The 17,537-nt window shown below is 41.9% G+C and overlaps 1 protein-coding gene across 1 annotated transcript; it reads left to right on the top strand.

The window, feature by feature from the left end:
* Positions 1-7,996: 7,996 nt before the first annotated feature.
* On the top strand, positions 7,997-17,271 carry ttc38 (tetratricopeptide repeat domain 38). Its single transcript, XM_084477423.1, has 14 exons — positions 7,997-8,132; positions 9,574-9,651; positions 9,789-9,870; positions 10,045-10,216; positions 11,244-11,417; positions 12,016-12,091; positions 12,381-12,500; positions 12,680-12,739; positions 12,958-12,996; positions 13,223-13,304; positions 13,426-13,591; positions 15,222-15,381; positions 15,648-15,721; positions 16,309-17,271. The coding sequence occupies exons 1-14, from the start codon at positions 8,103-8,105 to the stop codon at positions 16,394-16,396; spliced, it is 1,401 nt and encodes a 466-aa protein (XP_084333549.1). The 5' UTR covers positions 7,997-8,102; the 3' UTR covers positions 16,397-17,271.
* The last annotated feature ends 266 nt before the right edge of the window (positions 17,272-17,537 follow it).

Here is a 17,537-nt window from a genome sequence, read left to right as displayed (position 1 = left end):
CCGCCTCCTGTGGACTTCGTTGAACACCGTCACGTGGTCGTCGGTGTGAGGCAGCGTGGCCTGGACCAGCTCCCGCCATCGGTCCCTGGTTAAACAGTGGATTGTTTAACACAGATGATAACCAGGTTTAACCAGTTACCCCTGGTTAATAGACGATAACCAGGTGTAACAGGACGCCTTAAGGTGGACTCTTTAACCAGGTTTAACCAGTTACACCCGGTTAACAGACTATAACCAGGTTTAACAGACTGGGCCTCACCCTCCACCTGTCTGTAGAGCAGAGAGCAGGCGTCCACCGTGTCCAACATGCCTCCAGTAGATTTAAGGCTTCTGGACACCTGACATGAGGAACAGGCCATGTTAGCCTCCAACCACAAACAACACACTCTGTACATATACTAAAAGACCGGCATATTGTGGCATTTAAAAGGAAAGGGTACTCCTGGAAGTCCTGAAAAATTCAAGAGCCTAGTTGACGTGTGTGTGGAGCGCATATGAGTGCATATAGCCAGAAGATAATGAAATGTTCCTGAAGGATTTGCCGAGGGACATTGTGTTTCAATCTGTCCAGGCAGTGTTTCCATCTGTCCATGGCTCTATTTTTAAACGACGGAATACAAAAATCCTCCCATTTGGAGAGTGGAGCGGAGAGTGAGTTCCTTCTTACACAATCCACACGTACACACACACACTTACTTACTTACTTAACACATTACTTTTAACCATACATTGCCAGAAGCATTCTGTAATTAAAGTCTTCATAAAAAATGTGGTTTCAAAATGTTATTTAGCAGCATTAGTATTTATTAATGGAATGGAGATAGCCTACCGCCCACTCAAAGAGACGGGAAAAGATGAGCAAGATGAATAGCAATGAGCTTCATACACATCCCTTTAAAATAGCTTGTTTGTCTATGCAATATGCTGTACCTTTCAACTGACTAATGGGACACCGGGCCAATCAGCAGGAGGCCCTGCATTGCATTGGAGTGAAATCCGTTGGCTTGACTGAGCAAACTCATTACACTTATTAGCTTCTTGATATAGCACAACGCCCAGCGCCAGTAGTTATGACAGGCCAGCATGTGGCATCCCTGGACAAATTAGCAAATAAATACCTCTGATGAATAACTATTCCACACATAAGTACACTTGGGAGACATTCCTGACACGTGGTTATCAACAACGTGTCCTGTTATTAAACCTTCTCCATGTCGAGGTATGGAGAAGGAAGGAGTAAGAGTGGGGAAGTATTCGAAGAAGGATGCGATGGACAAAGGAAAGGGCGGGGAGCCCACCTGCCAGTCCGTCTCTGTGGTCTTCAGGAACCTGAGCCCTCTGGTCCACCACGCCCTTCATCTCAATGAACGTGGACCCACCAGCGGGGGCGTTCCTCGTCATCGCTGGATCCTTGGAGATCAGGCACATTTAGACTTTGAACAGACACTTTTGTTCAAAGACATTTATAACCGAGGATGTGAACAACTGTGACTATGATCTGGGAACAAAGATTCTGTACAGGCGGTTAGAAATATCAAACATCGGACCAATGGAGATGGCAATAAGAAGCTGAAACGCAGGGGCAAGAAAGGAAAAACTGCGCTACAGGAATCCAATTTGATTAATGTTTCCGTTTCACCGTTTTAATAATGCTAACTGACAGTCCCATTAAACAATGCCACAGTGAACATTCAGACCACGGAGGTGTGCAGGAGCAGCCAATAGAACTGGCTGGGCGGCAAACCTCAACGGCAAATGAATGCTCTGTGCTATATTATTTACAATAAAGAAAAGGATAAAGGAAATGGGGCGGGGTTATAATGAGGAGTAAAGTGTGTTGACCAACTTTCTCTGCTTGGTCATAGTCCCCGACAAGCTGACGGAGTACAGGCCTTTCATGTTGTTAAGAGCAAACACAGAAAAAGGACAGTTGTTAAGACAGATGTTACACAACGTGGGTGATGGACCTTGGCCCCTTAAAGATTGACTTGGTCATGAGGAGCTGCAATTATGTATTATTCAGACAACCCGACTCAGGCAACATAACTGTGTGAATGAGTGTGAACGAATGAATAGAGCCATGCTTTTATTTTTAACTAGTCCATTTTATGATACCATTATAAATAAGGTCTCCTTTTATGATCGTGAGGCTATGTGACCACATACAACGTATCCAGTCAGTCTCACGGTCTGTATAATGTTCAACCAACTGCGAGAAACCCCTTTTGGGTTCACCTTTTGTTTCTTTGTACCCAACGTGCATGCTCTGATGTTTTTAACTTTGCAACATTTTCCTATAAAATGTAAAGATTTTCCTTACTTCAAGGAAGAGGCTTGAAGAACACTGCCAGTGTGTCTTCCCGTGATCATGCTCCATTGAACCAAATACTTTGCTGTCAAGAAGTGTCTAGAGGGAATCAGCTCATGAAACGGTGAATAAGCTGATGTCGTTCTGTTTACATTCACCGTTTTAATGAGCGCTTGGGCTGAGATAAGCTTGCATTAACCTATGTGTGTGTGTGTGTGTGTGTGTGTGTGTGTGTGTGTGTGTGTGTGTGTGTGTGTGTTTTGGTGTAGGCCTACTGTGTGTGTGTGTGTGTGTGTGTGTGTGTGTGTGTGTGTGTGTGTGTGTGTGTGTGTGTGTGTGTTGAACAGTCGATAGGATTGTTCCTTTATCAATATTTGGCTATGGGTGCATGTGTAGCTTTATAACGTGCGCCGTGTGCCGAGTTTCCCTAGTTCAACCATTTGGTGTAGCCATGGCAACAGCAGGTGAGCCCTTTCCCCCTCCCCCTGCAACTGCCAAAGTTGAAGTTGCAGTAGCCTACCTAACATTTCATTTTGCCGCTTAAAATAACCTGGATAAATCTGTAGTCTGTAATCTGAATGCCACTAAATCCTACACACTGCATCTTTGACTAATGTTTTTAAATCTCTACATATAATAAATAAATATAGAACTCTCTGGGACATTGGAATGATTAGGGATGAATTTAAATAGTATAAACAAACACAAAACAAAATCAAACAAATGCCACATGGTTTTAGTGGGGTGTAATGTATTGTGTGTGTGTTTATTGCTGGATATTTCAATTTTGATTAAATAAGCTGCTAGGTGAACCTTCAGAATTCCATGTAGCAGTGACTGGTGATCCGTTTGGCCAGGCTGGCTCAGACACACATGGCCGGCGAGAGGAGCAGCTGCCAGATGTAAACATAGGGAGCCTCAGGCCAAGCAGCACAATCCATCATACTATACACATCTTTGAGTTAATCTCTGGTATTTTATATATTTACTATTTACCATAAATTACAATGGTGTCAGCAACTTGAATAAATGTAATAAGAATGTCGTTTTGTCCCCAGAGAACCGCTAAGGATGAATAATGTGACCTTGCAGCAGCGTGGAAGGCTAATGTGGGCACAAGTGGGTCAAGTGGTAATTGCCGTTTCATTTTTCATTAAAATAATAATACAGCCTTAAACACTTCATCGTTTTAAATGTCTACTGGTGGCGCATCCCAGGTCCTATTAATCCGATATGTGTCATATTTGATCAGAACCCTTCGAGGTCGCTAGGTCCCTCATCGAAGATTTACCCTTCAAACCTCAACCATAAAAAATTGGTGTACATACTTTTAATACTATATTAAATGTACATTTAATATAAAATATCTTTCTTCTTTTACGTACGTAGAAATGTAAATGCAGGACTTTAAGACAGACATTTAGAGGGTGTATTACAATTTAAGAAGGTAATCAGGATCTGCTTAATGCATATATTTTGAAAGTAATCTATATAATCCTGTTTGTTCAGAAAGTCGTGGCAGACTATCCATTAAAGTTTCAAGGCAGCAAAGGCAGCAAATTACCCTACGCCTAGGGTATGCTACTTGTTGACCCAGATAATTGCTGCTGCAGCTGCACGCAGGTGGAGCAGTGCCGTGACCAGAAGTGTGTTCCACCTTCCTCATCCCATTATGGAAACATGCTTGTTGCTACGTGCAGTTATAAAGTCGTTAACGATTGCAGACATACATTTACAGAGGAGTTTGAAAACAATCAAACACAATTTATTGTTAAAATCCAACTGCATCAATCTGTTAGATTGATCGGTCTATTGAACCTTTCTCCTTTGTTTTTATCACAAGGTGAGGTTTGGTACACAGAGCCATTAATAGAAACTCGTCTAATTACATACCTGAATTGCAGGAAGTATAATCATGCCTCCACAAGATGTTTTTTTCATGTCATTTAAAAAACGGTATAAACTGTATAATATCCTGCCTCAGAGCTCTTTGACAAACAAAGTTGAGGGTAAAGAAAACGTGATATCAGATAAAATATTGGCATCAGGAATGTTTGATGGCCATTAATCATAAATTATCAATATCAGACTCATAAATCAAGTACTGGTTGGGCTCCAATAATTGTATAACAATCCTCTAAGTGCTTAGAGTTCTAGTGTTATGAGGAAGGCTTTTTCCTGGATGTTGGTAGTTAATAAATGTTATGAATAAATGTCTTTAAAAAAAAATTTAAAAAAACATTTATTTATGTAATGAATGTAAACTATTTTTTTCTTGTTTTGATTGTAAATGTAAAATATTCAAATGTCAGAACATGAAGCCTGCATACTGTATACTACGTTATACAGCTTCTTAATCTTTCATTGTTGGTGAATGGGCAATGTGAGAACTACGACAGATGCGTTTACCTCTGGAAAGCTGTGTGTCATGAAGTGTCTTCATCATGGGGGAATACATTGACAGGACGCTGTGGGAGGCCCATTTCTAGTGTCAAGGCTCTGCATTCTCCTACACAGACACAAAACTATTACTAGAGCAATTCTCCCCAGCAACAGATGCCGTGACTTACTACCAGGAGCTGAGTAGTCAACCTCAAACAAAGTTGACATATCTTTCGCCTCCAGTGGTTTCAGTACATTGGTGAACCTCAACGATTTCAGGGTGAGCCCTAGGCTTGTCAAGGAAACCAAGAGTTTTGAAACCTGCCTCAAACCTTAAGAGAAACACACTATACAAATCTAATGTTATATGGATGAGTTCCCCCTTCCATCACCTCAGTTTTTCCCTGATATATAAATTCTGACCCACTGACCCAATACCACTGACCCAGTGCCTTTGTCCATCTGTAAGGTAATCTGCTGCAGACTGGACCAGGACAATTCCTCACTCCAAGGAGGAGATGTACCTCAGAGTTTCCATCTCACTCAGGCTGTATTCTGCATCTGTGATAACATAGTGGACAGCTCATAGTCTCAGCTCAAAAAAAAAGTATGGCAATAGTCAAAGCAATAGGCTTTACATTCAAACTTCTTGCCAACAAGCATTGTAGGAGGCTGGTTCCAATATCCAATACTCCCAAAAAGTACCAATCTGGTGTGAAAACTTTTTGAACGCATTGCCTAGTGGCTTTGCCTAGGCTTCTGAAAACCAACATGACCTTTAAACTGCAATGCAATAACTTTTCAATGAATAATGGTTCTCTGTTCCTATCCCATGAGACAGGAGGTTGAGAACACACAGCTCAAGAAACAGACGCCCAGAAAAGAAGTGTGGATCAACTCCACCATGAATTATGCAGACTGTCAGCATCTTCCCATCCAAACCGTGAAGGACACAGAAGGCCTGTCCGAGGACACACTGGCCACAGGCTGCACACCTGTTGTACATTGACTAATCAATGTGCACAGCACAGGTTAAACCAGCCATCATCACACACACTCAGTGTATGAGTGATCTCTGAAATGGCAGCATGGATCACCATCTTCATGTACCATTGTCCTTCGAACTAGAATAAACTGGTCTCCAAAATCTCCAAAAAAAAAAGTGTCCTGGTCATGGAGGAGCACCGAAAGCCTATTATTCTCAGGCCTGTCAAATATATTTGAGCACTGTATCGCAATCATGAGCAGCCACAGGTATTACCTGGTATTACCTCATTGTCTAAATAAAAAATCCCATCCAGCTTTGCTCCTTGGTCAGCATTGCTTAAATGTGTGAAGACTTCCCTCATCATCATGTAACAAATAGCCTTTAAATCTGTGCAAAAGGTTATTTAACTTCTCTTTCAATAAGAGATGATATCCACTTTGCTGAGAAACTTAATCAAAACAGTTTGTAGATTCATTCTCTAACATAAAAACACATTTAAAACTTAAAACTTAAAAACTCTTTAAGCTAAAGTGAAGGTTTCCGAATAAATATTCAAATACAGGAGAAATAACAAGGATTTACTTTCCTCGAGTGTTCTCAGAGTTGGTTGAAGAGGAGATGGGGTAGGGGGCCATTGTAAGAATAGAGACAGGACTTTTAACTCTCAACATATTCTTCACAAAGGCAGCATGCACAAAGGGCATTTGAAGAAGAACAGTCTTTGTAATAGTCATTATAATTATATTTAATTATTGAACCGATAGCATTTAACTTCAACTGTCTCTGTTCCGGTGCCTCCCGTCCCTAACATCCTGTTTGAGATCAATGTAAATGTATGATCCTCTAAGGCTGGGAGGACCACCCATGGGAACCTATGGCTAAGCTATTAGTCAAATACAAATGGCTTTCTCAAGGACATTCCAGCATGGAATATAAACTATTTGTTTGCAACAAAGATTCTTTAAATTCTCTGTCTTGTTGATGCTGTAAAGTTTGCCATTTTTGCAAGGTCCGAAAACTGTATATCACAACAGGGCGACATTTCATTAATACACAGGATCAGATGTTATAATCCCTTGTGCCAAAATCCAAGGACATCACATATTCAGAAGCCCCTGCCCAAACCAACCTTATAGGCACACTGGCCACTAAGCTACCAACCAATGGTGAAAAACACAAGACAAATGGCCCAACTAACAGCAGTATGCAGTGTTTCATTGGGGTTATCAAGGAGAATAGAAAAGTGTTTGGCCCATATCAAACAAAAGATCTAGTCTTACTGCTCTGATGGACAAATTGGTTCTGCTAAAGCCCAGGTCAGTTTAATTTGAGAATGTTTGTCTCTTCATGTATGCGGACTATGTGGACTCCCTAAAATTAAATTAAAATGATTTGAGGACGGGTAAAAATGTATGCGGCAAAGGTTATTTGCCAAGGTCTGTAATCTTTCAATCAAATGTGAATATTTTGCAACATTTTTTGTATATTTTTTCTAACCCTTGTCTTAGTCAACTATATAGCTAGTTAGCTACAATATAGTTAGCTAATCTATTCTATATATAAGCTGTTCTTAAGCTAGCATCCTAGCTAAATAACACAAAATTCTGACCTTTTTGCCGTTAACAAACCAGTAATATAGTAATAATAGTAATAAAAAACAACTCAATTTTTGCTCGTTGTCATCACTTAAATGACCATATTCATTTTGGATATGTCACCCAAATTACCATATTCATTTTGGATGTGTCATCACCAAAATGACCATATTCATTTTTGATAGGTCATCAAAATGACCATATTCATTTTGTGTGTACATCATTAATGATACAATGACATTTTGAATTGTGGAAGGCGATTTAACAACGTGTTTCTAGAGCGGCCACTCTGCTACACAGGTTTGATTTTAAACCTTTAGAGAAATTTGTCTAGGGAATCGAGCGTAACATAGGCGTCATCAATTCACACCGCCGCCGTTTATTTCGCTGTATTTTCAAGATTCATCAGATAATAGGCCTACACATCATAACCGAGACGCTTCAGAAACGCTTGAGTTGTTCCCATCGGCTACTGAACTTTCTGCCCAAAACGCATTCAAATTAAATTTAATATTGTTCGAATCTAGCTGAAACAATAACTCACTATCACTTTAACACCTAACCTTCACCTTAACCCATAAACATTACCATAACCCACATGCCTGGGTTGATGGCATAAAACCCATGAAAATGAGTTAACCCTAGGTCCAGAGAGGTGGAGCTGTACTGGGTCAAGCTCCGCCCATTTGATTCCGCAGCGAGCCCCACTTGGGTTTAGCGGAGGCGGGGTCTAGGTACCGGAAGACTTGCGCTAGGTGAACCCTTATAGGTCCATGGAACACATTGGCACTGACCTTACCTTGGTTGCAGAACTTCAGAACTACTTAAGATGCTCGCCTCAAGTTTTAGGGACTGCAAGGTAAGTTCTGTATAAAATCCGGTAAACTGGTATGTGTTCAGATAACTGTTGAAACGAAACCTAACATTAAACATCATTGGAATAACGAGCTTCAAAACGAACTATAACATACAAAACTGGCAGTAGGCATATTTTGATAACTAAAGAATACTGCATAGAGCTAGGCAGATAGGAGATTGAGGTAGGATCCACAGAACTCCATATGGGCTCAACAAGGTAACTAAGTATTTCATCTGCAACTGGAAACGACCCGACAAAATGAAAAACAGAATTAGTAAATAATTATAAAATTACGTAATACCCCATTCCTCCTTTTTAACATGTAGGCTATGCGTAGACTATCGTTTATTTTCATTCCATGTACATGTAGGCTATTCGCCTCTATACCTATTTACACGAAGCTTTATTTATTAACATTATTCGAAAGATGAAACAATCCAAACTTGTATTAAGCTAAGCTATTACAAGTTTTTGTATTAACTTGTATTAAGTTGTATAGTTGTATAACTTGTATTAAGCTATATAGCTTATTACACGTTTTTATTTGTATTTTTTTTTATTGCTCTTAATAAACGGTCGATTATTAAACCAAGACGATTTGTGATCGTAATGAGGTTCAGTTCTAGACGCCGAGCAGCGTGCATGCACGTTAGTTGATTGATGTTGGAGAAGCTTGTACTTTACCCATGGTTATATAATAACAATGCTTTACAAGGCTGGTTATCACCAGCCTTTGGTAACATAGCGACATAGAATGCACACAATCCGTACGGTTGCCCTTATCTAGTGTTTACTGGGTGAAACAAATGTCTCAAGTCCAATACAACTGTCAATTATTTTTTTTGTGTGTGTGTGTGCTGGTTTATCCTGTGAGCCTTCATTGCCCAATGAAGCCTCACCAAGCCCCAGGGTCTAAACAGTCTGACTGTCACACTCCAAAAATAAATCATCATATAACATAATAATCATCCAGGCTACATCATATTTAATATGACACACACACACACACACACACACACACACACACACACACACACACACACACACACACACACACACACACACACACACACACACACACACAAAAGAGTTGATATTTTTTTAATTTTACCTTTTACTTGAATTTGGTGTTTTTTTACATGAAGAGAGACATTTCCACCGTAAAGTGATGCAGAGAAAACGCCCAATTGGCACTTACAACATCACAAGAATGCAGGAAATGTAGTGTTTGACGCTCAAGGTGTCCTGCAGACACCCCTCTTAATGTGCCCCCCCTCCACCCCCAGTATTAATTTGTTTACAGCCCTTTGTAATAAACGATAATGACACACACATGGGACTGGACATCCACCAGAAATCGCCATAGACGTAGTCCTGTGTTTTTCTTATAGCAGACTTCTTTGTGCAAAAGGCTCATCTCTGACCATCTCTGTTGGGACAGGCATGGAAGGATGAGGGTCTTCCATTGACAACCAGCAGCAATGACGCCTGCAAAATGTATGACGCAATACTCTCTCAGGTATCCGGTCTCCTTTCAGCCACTCATCCCTCTGACACACACACACACACACACACACACACACACACACACACACACACACACACACACACACACGCACACGCGCATTAAGTTAATCAATGTCATTCTGTATCCAGTATGTGACCTGGCGTAATGATGAAACTTTGGGCGGAATACAAGGCTGCATGACTGCAATTAAGGAAGCCGATCCAAATTTTGGTACGTGTGAATACGGTGCAACATTTGTGTGGTGCGATCTGCAGGGTAACTGGTGTCATCCCCTGTTTAAATCACCATCAGTCCACAGATGACTGGTGGGGCCCGGAGACCCCACCCGGGACCACGTCGGTTTGATTAATCGGTTCTCTAACGACGGACCCTTTCCCCCCGCAGTCATGGGCCATGTGATGACCACCGGTCTGGAGCTGGTGGGGACAGGCAGCTCCATCAGGCTCAACCAACGGCTGGCCAGTGCCGTGAAGACCACGATGGAGCTGGCCGCAGCTCAGAACATCACACCCCGGGAGAAGCTCCACGCCCAGGCTGTGGAGCTCTTCTCCGTTGGGTAGGAACATGCCTTGGCTGTGGAGTTGGTTGGTCGAGACATGTGGTTGTACTCGTGATTTTTAGTTTTTGCAGTTGGCGACAATGCCAAACTAACAGGAATCATTTTGCTGATCTCACATTTTCAGATGAGAGACAATGTTGATACTGTTCAATCCAAAGGGTTTATATTGTGCACTGATACATATGGAGAGGCCTTGTATAATATTTTAGGAAATAAAGCATGGAATATAAACAACGGCAAGGATGTTTAAAATCCTTGAAACAAATACACTTGTGAGGAAAATACTTGTGTATTGCTGACACAATTATTCTGAACGCACAAAACTCTGTGTCTCTCTCTCTGTGTCTCCCTGTTTGGGGTGTTGTTGAACATGAAATGGGACTGCAGCAAAAAGTATTTTAATGAAGGAACAATAAGGGGTGATGCTAGGAAGGCATCATTAACATACTAACATAGCTTTAAATGGCCATATTTTAATTAGGAAGGCAGCATCAACAATTGGCAAGTGGGTACTACAGTTTACACAGTTAGCAGAAGATGAATATAGATTTGCAATTGAATGTCATACAATTCACACAATAGATGGCCCCACAACCATTATGTGGTATATGCAGCCCCAGGTCACGTAGTGAGGTTGACTGCATATAGTCCACACAGATGCCCTTATCGCAGTTGTTTACTGGCTGAAACAAACATCTAATTTCAAAATAAAGCTTTAAAATGTTCCATTCTTAGCTGCCGTATAAACATAGTGGTGCAACATGGCAGGGTCTGTAAAGGATAATGTTCTTATGAATAATGTATTACATCTCCTTAGTCCGGTCCGCTATGACCCTAAATTCTACACACTGCACCTTTTAAACACATCAAACATCTCCCGTGCCCCTGCTTTTTTTTTTTCGAGATGGTGCCAACCCTGGATGTGGTGCATACCTGTAACCAGTAAGCGCTTTGTGTCCTTTGTGTAAACGTCTTCCTTATTGAACATTGCAGGGACTTAAAGGCCGTTGCTTTCTCCTTACAGGAACTTTCCTAAAGCATGTGATGTATGGGAAAGTATTCTGGTGGAGCACCCCACGGACCTGCTGGCCCTGAAGTTCGCTCATGACGGCTACTTCTACATGGGTGCCCAGGCCCAGTTGAGAGACTCTGTGGCCCGGGTGATGCCTTACTGGAAGCCACATATCCCTCTGTACAGGTACTCACTGACTTACTCACCTGAGGCTATCTACGCCCAAGTGCTTAAAACGGGTGACGTAAATACAAAGTCATCAGGTTATATGATGATGTCAGGTTATATAGAAGGCTGTATCCCCATAGCACTACAGCCGCAGGACTTACGTGGACTTATGTGTTGTCTTGACATGGCCTGCTTAGAGAGGTTAACATCTATGACCAATTGTTACTATAATAAGTTAATCATGGATGTGTATTGGCAAGGAGTCGCAAATGATGTAATCATGTATTGACACCGAATCCAATTCACACCTGGAAGACGGTGCTCAGTATGATGGAAAAGTCAGCAGGGACACAAGGGGTGTTAGATGAACCTCCTGCAGGTCGATTGTAATGTAATCATCATATTGACTAGTTAAAAATGAAAGCACTGGGCTTTTCATTCATTCACTCTCGCTCAATCAACATTGTGTTGCCTTAGGGGCGCGTCGGCCGGAAAAAAATCGATTCGCCTCCTAATTACCACAGAGTGAGCTGTCATAATGTCAGAAATTGAGGCGATGCATTGAGATTTCCAGTACATTGTGTAATGTGATTGGGGTTTCTCTGTTTGTGGTTAGCTACCTGAAAGGCCTGTACGCCTTTGGGTTGCTGGAGACTCATTTCTATGACGAAGCAGAGAAAGTTGCCAAAGAGGTAATCACTGTCCTCTTTATTAAAAGCTGTTCTTGTTTCTTTCCCCTTTCCGTTTCCCCTCCATTATCATAATAATGAAAAATATTAAATCTACTAACTTCCTGTTAGTTGTGCAGCTCTAGCTTTAGCACTTGCTAACTTCCCTCTGCTGTACATTTCAAAAGTAGCAGGTACTAAAAACTTTATTTTCAGCAAGCGGCACACTACAATATCTTCTGGAATTGTATATTTTCTAGTTCTTTTCAGAAGAGTGTCTGCTAAACGACTTAATGCAAATGTGCTTGATCAGGGTCTGGAGATGACGAGGAATGACGCTTGGTGTGTCCACTCTATGGCCCACATTCATGAGATGAAGGGCGAGGTCGACAAGGGGCTCAAGTTCCTGGAGACCACAGAGACGGACTGGCAGGTGGGTTCCACGCCCTTTCCTTTGTCCATCGCGTCCTTCTTCTAATACTTCCTACTCCTCAGCTCCAATGCTGAAAAGATCCTCCACATTGAGAAGATTTAATAACAACTTGTGTCAAGAATGTCTCCAAAGTGTACTTGTGTGTGGGAAAAGTTATTCATCAGAGCTATTTTTTCCAGGGCTGCGACATGCTGGCCTGTCATAACTACTGGCACTGGGCGTTGTACTATATCGAGAAGGTAATAAATATAATGAGTTTGCTCAGTCAAGCAAACAGATTGCACTCAAATGCATTGCAGGGTCTCTTACTGATTGGCCCGGTGTCCCATTAGTCAGTTGAAAGGTACGGCGGATTGCCACTAATAGATTCAAACAAGCCATCTCAAAGCAATGTGCCATGTATTTTATTGCTACTAATTCAGATTTATCTATCGTTTCTGTATTTCTCTCCTCATAGGGAGACTATGAAGCTGCACTGAGAGTGTTTGATGGCAAGGTCAGTTATTTATTTATATTTTGTTCTTCTTGCTATGCACTCCCTTTTGCGCCACACCCATATCGACATCAACTTTGCTACGGATAAGAAAGAAAAGCTTAATGGTGTTTTCTTTTTTCCTTGTTCTTTTTTTCCTTGGTAAATGCCAAAATGTGTGTTGTTTTAGTATATGTACAGAGTGTGTTGTTTGTGGTTGGAGGCTAACGTGGCCTTTTCTTCATGTCAGGTGTCCAAAAGCCTAAAATCTACTGGAGCCATGTTGGACACGGTGGACGCCTGCTCTATGCTCTACAGACTGCAGATGGAGGGTGAGGCCCAGTCTGTTAAACCTGGTTATCGTCTGTTTACCAGGTGTAACTGGTTAAACCTGGTTAAACAGTCCACCTTAAGGCGCCCTGTTGAACCTGGTTGTCATGGTGTCTGGTGCAGGTGTGTGTGTGAAGGACCGATGGCGGGAGCTGGTCCAGGCCACGCTGCCTCACACCGACGACCACGTGACGGTGTTCAACGACGTCCACTTCCTCATGGCGTCTCTCGGTGCGAAGGAGGCCGACGCCTCCCAGCGCCTGCTGGACGGGCTCCGCGCCGTGGCCCAGTAAGTTCTGCTCATCATCTCCTCCCCCCCCACACCCCCACCACCCCCACCACCACCCTTTACATAACTGGCCTTCTTTCTGCCTCCGCGCTGTAGACAGGAACGAGTGCTGGCGCGTGATGGATTAAGGCTAAAAAATTGTCCTGGATTCAGAGCTGTGTACACCCACACCCCCCCCCCCCCCCCCCCGTGTCTGAATGGCGGGCGTTGTGCTCGCAGCCGCCGCTGGCCCATGTTTGCGTGCATCTCGGTGCTCTTAAAATGTGTTCTGACACGCTGACCACAGCGAGTCCGCCCCAGCTGTCCTGTTCCATTCCCCACAGCGACAAGACTCTCGCAGAGAAAAGCTTGTTCCGTTATGTAATGTTAAGAAAGGGGCCGGGCACGGAGGGGGGGGCGGGGCTTCCGGGGAGAAGGACGTTTTTAGCGTCATCGGGTAATGGGGGTTTCCTGAAGATGGACTGCAAGGGCTCTGCATTCATTGAATGGTTTGTGTACTAATAATACATTATATTTCTTATTCTATCATATGCATAATGCACTGTGTTTTACTGTGGTTGCGTTCGATGTGGTGAAACTGTTTTATATAATCCACATTTAGCTCTAATTTCACTTTACATATCCTTCATTGCAGCCTTGGGATAAAGGCATCTTTGAATAGGGATAATCCTAAATGGCTTTCCAAGGCTGGATGTTCAGCATAATGCCAGAGATTCCATGCATCACCCTGCCTCTGTGACCGTCCTCTTTCAGTGCCTTATTATGAGCGCCATGGTGTGATTCTCCTATCCTGACAAGCATAAAGACACCTTTATACTTTCTTTTTACTTACATTTTAGTTCCCTGAAACCTAAGAAAGAATGACTTATGGGTCATGAAAAACAGTCGTAACTGAAAAACATAGATATTTCTTGTACAATAAAGGCACAGCAAAAATTCTGAAACTCAGAAACTCACATTAGCTGGCCAGTGTTCTGTGAGCAACAGCCCTGTAAGGTCATAGGATACCATCAGTTAACAAGATAGCAAAAATAAAGAATTCTCCTACAAAATGAAAACGATAAATAATTTGCCCTCCAAAGTTATTTCTTTAGTACTTTTGCGTGAGGTGATGCTAGCTTAAAAATATTGCGAATTTCCCGGATGTAGTTGCAAAATCTTCGCGTAGTTGCAAGCATCTCCATGGAAAAAAAAAAGTATGATTATCTTGATTACAACAAGCTCTAGCTCACAGCATTCTTTCCAATGTGGTCTATAAAGTGTGGCTGACACTACTCAGTTGTACTATGTTTGGAGTCTATTCCCATTTGTTGATAAGAACTTATCCTTTTGCTGGAGTAGAAGGTGACGTTTCCAGCAATAGTCAAACCAAAATATTTATACGGTCAAACCCATAGTGTTTAAATTTTTTTGCAGAGGCAAACCACTGCATCTTGCAATATTCTACGATAACCACACACGCATGTGAGGATTATCCCTCACATGCGAAAATGATAAAATGTGTGTGAATCTTTGTTTATTCTATATGAATCATCCAGTAGAGACTACACAGTATATATGTTTAAACAACAATGTGCTGAACTAAAGCTAATTCGGCTGATGCTGTCCCCCCCCCCCCCCCCCCACACAGAGACCCAGGGGACAACTATCAGCACCGGCTCTCCATGGGGCTGGGCGTCCCCATGTGTGAGGCCATGGTGGAGTACGACCAGGGCAACTACAGCCGCACCGTGGAGCTGCTGCAGCCCCTACGCTACCGCCTGAATGAAATAGGGGGCAGTGATGCACAGGTGAGGGGAGAGGCCAGCAGACCGAGCTGGATGGGTGTGTGTAGACCGAACCTCATTCTGGGTCGTGCTAAGAACCATTATTCTTTTTTGCGTCCATTGAAATCCATCGTTTTGGTGCAGACTCCAGGTATTGTGTGTTGAGGGGAATCTATTTCCTTAAGTGTACATACAGCATACAAGACATGTCCTACAGTGCTCAAGGGAAAGGGAGAGGGTCTTGCCTTGTTTTGTACATTGTCTCATGGAATTGTTTACTGTGGCTGCAGCGGGACGTGTTCAACCTGCTGCTCATTCAAGCAGCCATGAAGTCCAGCAACAAGCACCACAACAAACTGGCCAGGTAATGACTCTATCTGCAATATTTCCTCTTTTTCGATTTATACATACAGTATACATATATGACTCTTATCAGCAGCCGCACGTTTTGTTTATAGCAGCTGGCGAGATATATAGGAAGCATAAAGAGTCGTTGTTCATTTGCATACACACAAACACGCACATACATACACACACGAATAAATAAGGGCTCGCACTCAAACTCACACCCATTTCCTTTCATGGTGTATTCGCACATCAGTGTCCACATAACCCCCATCGTCTCTCTGTAGTATTATTAAATTATTATCCATCATTGAATGACATATCTTGATTACAACAAGATCTAGCTCACAGCATTCGTTCCCACGTGGTCTATAAAGTGTGGCTGACACTACTCAGTTGTACTATGTTTGGAGTGTATTCCCATTTGTTGATAAGAACTTATCCTTTTGCTGGAGTAAAAGGTGACGTTTCCAGCAATAGTCAAACCAAAATATTTTTTATAACCCTTATATCCAAAGTCCTTGGATATAAGGCCTTCCATCCGGAAGGCCTCACAGGGGAAGGATTGAAGTCCATTGATCTCTGTGTTCTCTCCATCTCCTGCAGGTGTCTGCTGAATGAACGAGATGCTCAAAAAGATAACTCCCCGCTCACCACTCGTCTGATCCAGAGAGCCCATGCACTTCACGGCTAGGATGAGATGCACATTCCCATCCCCATCCCAGCGCTCCTTTCAAAGGCATCTACATTCCTTTGTATTAATTGCTATGAAGGAAGTAAACAAGCAAACCCTGATGTAGCCACTGAACCCAACATCATGCTGTTTTTCTCTTTTTTTTTTTTTTACTTCTATGATGAACATTGTAGTTTCTGTGACACATTTCATATACAACAATACAATTACAATAATCTGTTATTGTAACACTCATACTCAGCGATGAGCACTAGCCTTAATGAAAGCATTAAAAAGCTGCCTTTTCTTTGTGAGTTTGGAGCGAGCTGAAGGAATTAGTTATGTGGATATCTGGCTCAGAGTTTGCTTGTCACATGGTTTGTAAAAGGGTAGAATGGATGTAATGTTAATAACTTTTTTTTTTTTTTACCCGAACCATGTCAATGCTGCTGGAAGTTGGCTGTAAGGCTGTTGGCCTCATTATTCCCAAGTGTAGAGATGACCTGAGCCGCCTCTCTGGCCTCCTTGTAGGCGGAGTCAGAAGGTTGGGATTTGGTAGTATCTGTAACCAGGTAGGGGGGAAACCCATTGAAATGTATCTAGTTGTATCTAGATACCAAATACACATACATACTCACTAAATGTATCAAAATAAAATAAAAAATATACTGTTGGAGCAAATAAAAAAATGATCAATGTATTCATTATATATAAATTTAAGTCAAAATTACAAGCAAAAATTACTGCTTATGCATGACTAGTAATACTACTAGTATTACTATTAGTCATGTCCGTTAGCTAGCCTTTCTACCATGTTAAAATATAACTTCTGGGTTCGATGGCACAGAGCTTGGGCCGAAACTAGAAACTGACTCCGCAAAGTGTTTTACAAAATGTGTGTTATACAATGATATATGCATACAATAATAATGTATTATTAAACTATAATTATGCTAGATGTTTGTGTTGTTAAATTGTGCCTACAGGTTCCACTGTGATGGCCAAAGAATATATATACCGCAGTGTTTGTGTTGTTAAATTTGGCCTACAGGTTCCACTGTGATGGCCAAAGAATATATATATATATATATTAAAATTATATATGGCCAAAGAATATATATATATATATATATATATTCTTTGGCCATCACAGTGGAACCTG

This window comes from Micromesistius poutassou (genome assembly GCF_964030765.1).
Source record: "Micromesistius poutassou genome assembly, chromosome: 13".
Taxonomy (NCBI): domain Eukaryota; kingdom Metazoa; phylum Chordata; class Actinopteri; order Gadiformes; family Gadidae; genus Micromesistius; species Micromesistius poutassou.
This window is presented reverse-complemented; position numbering and strand designations above follow the sequence as displayed.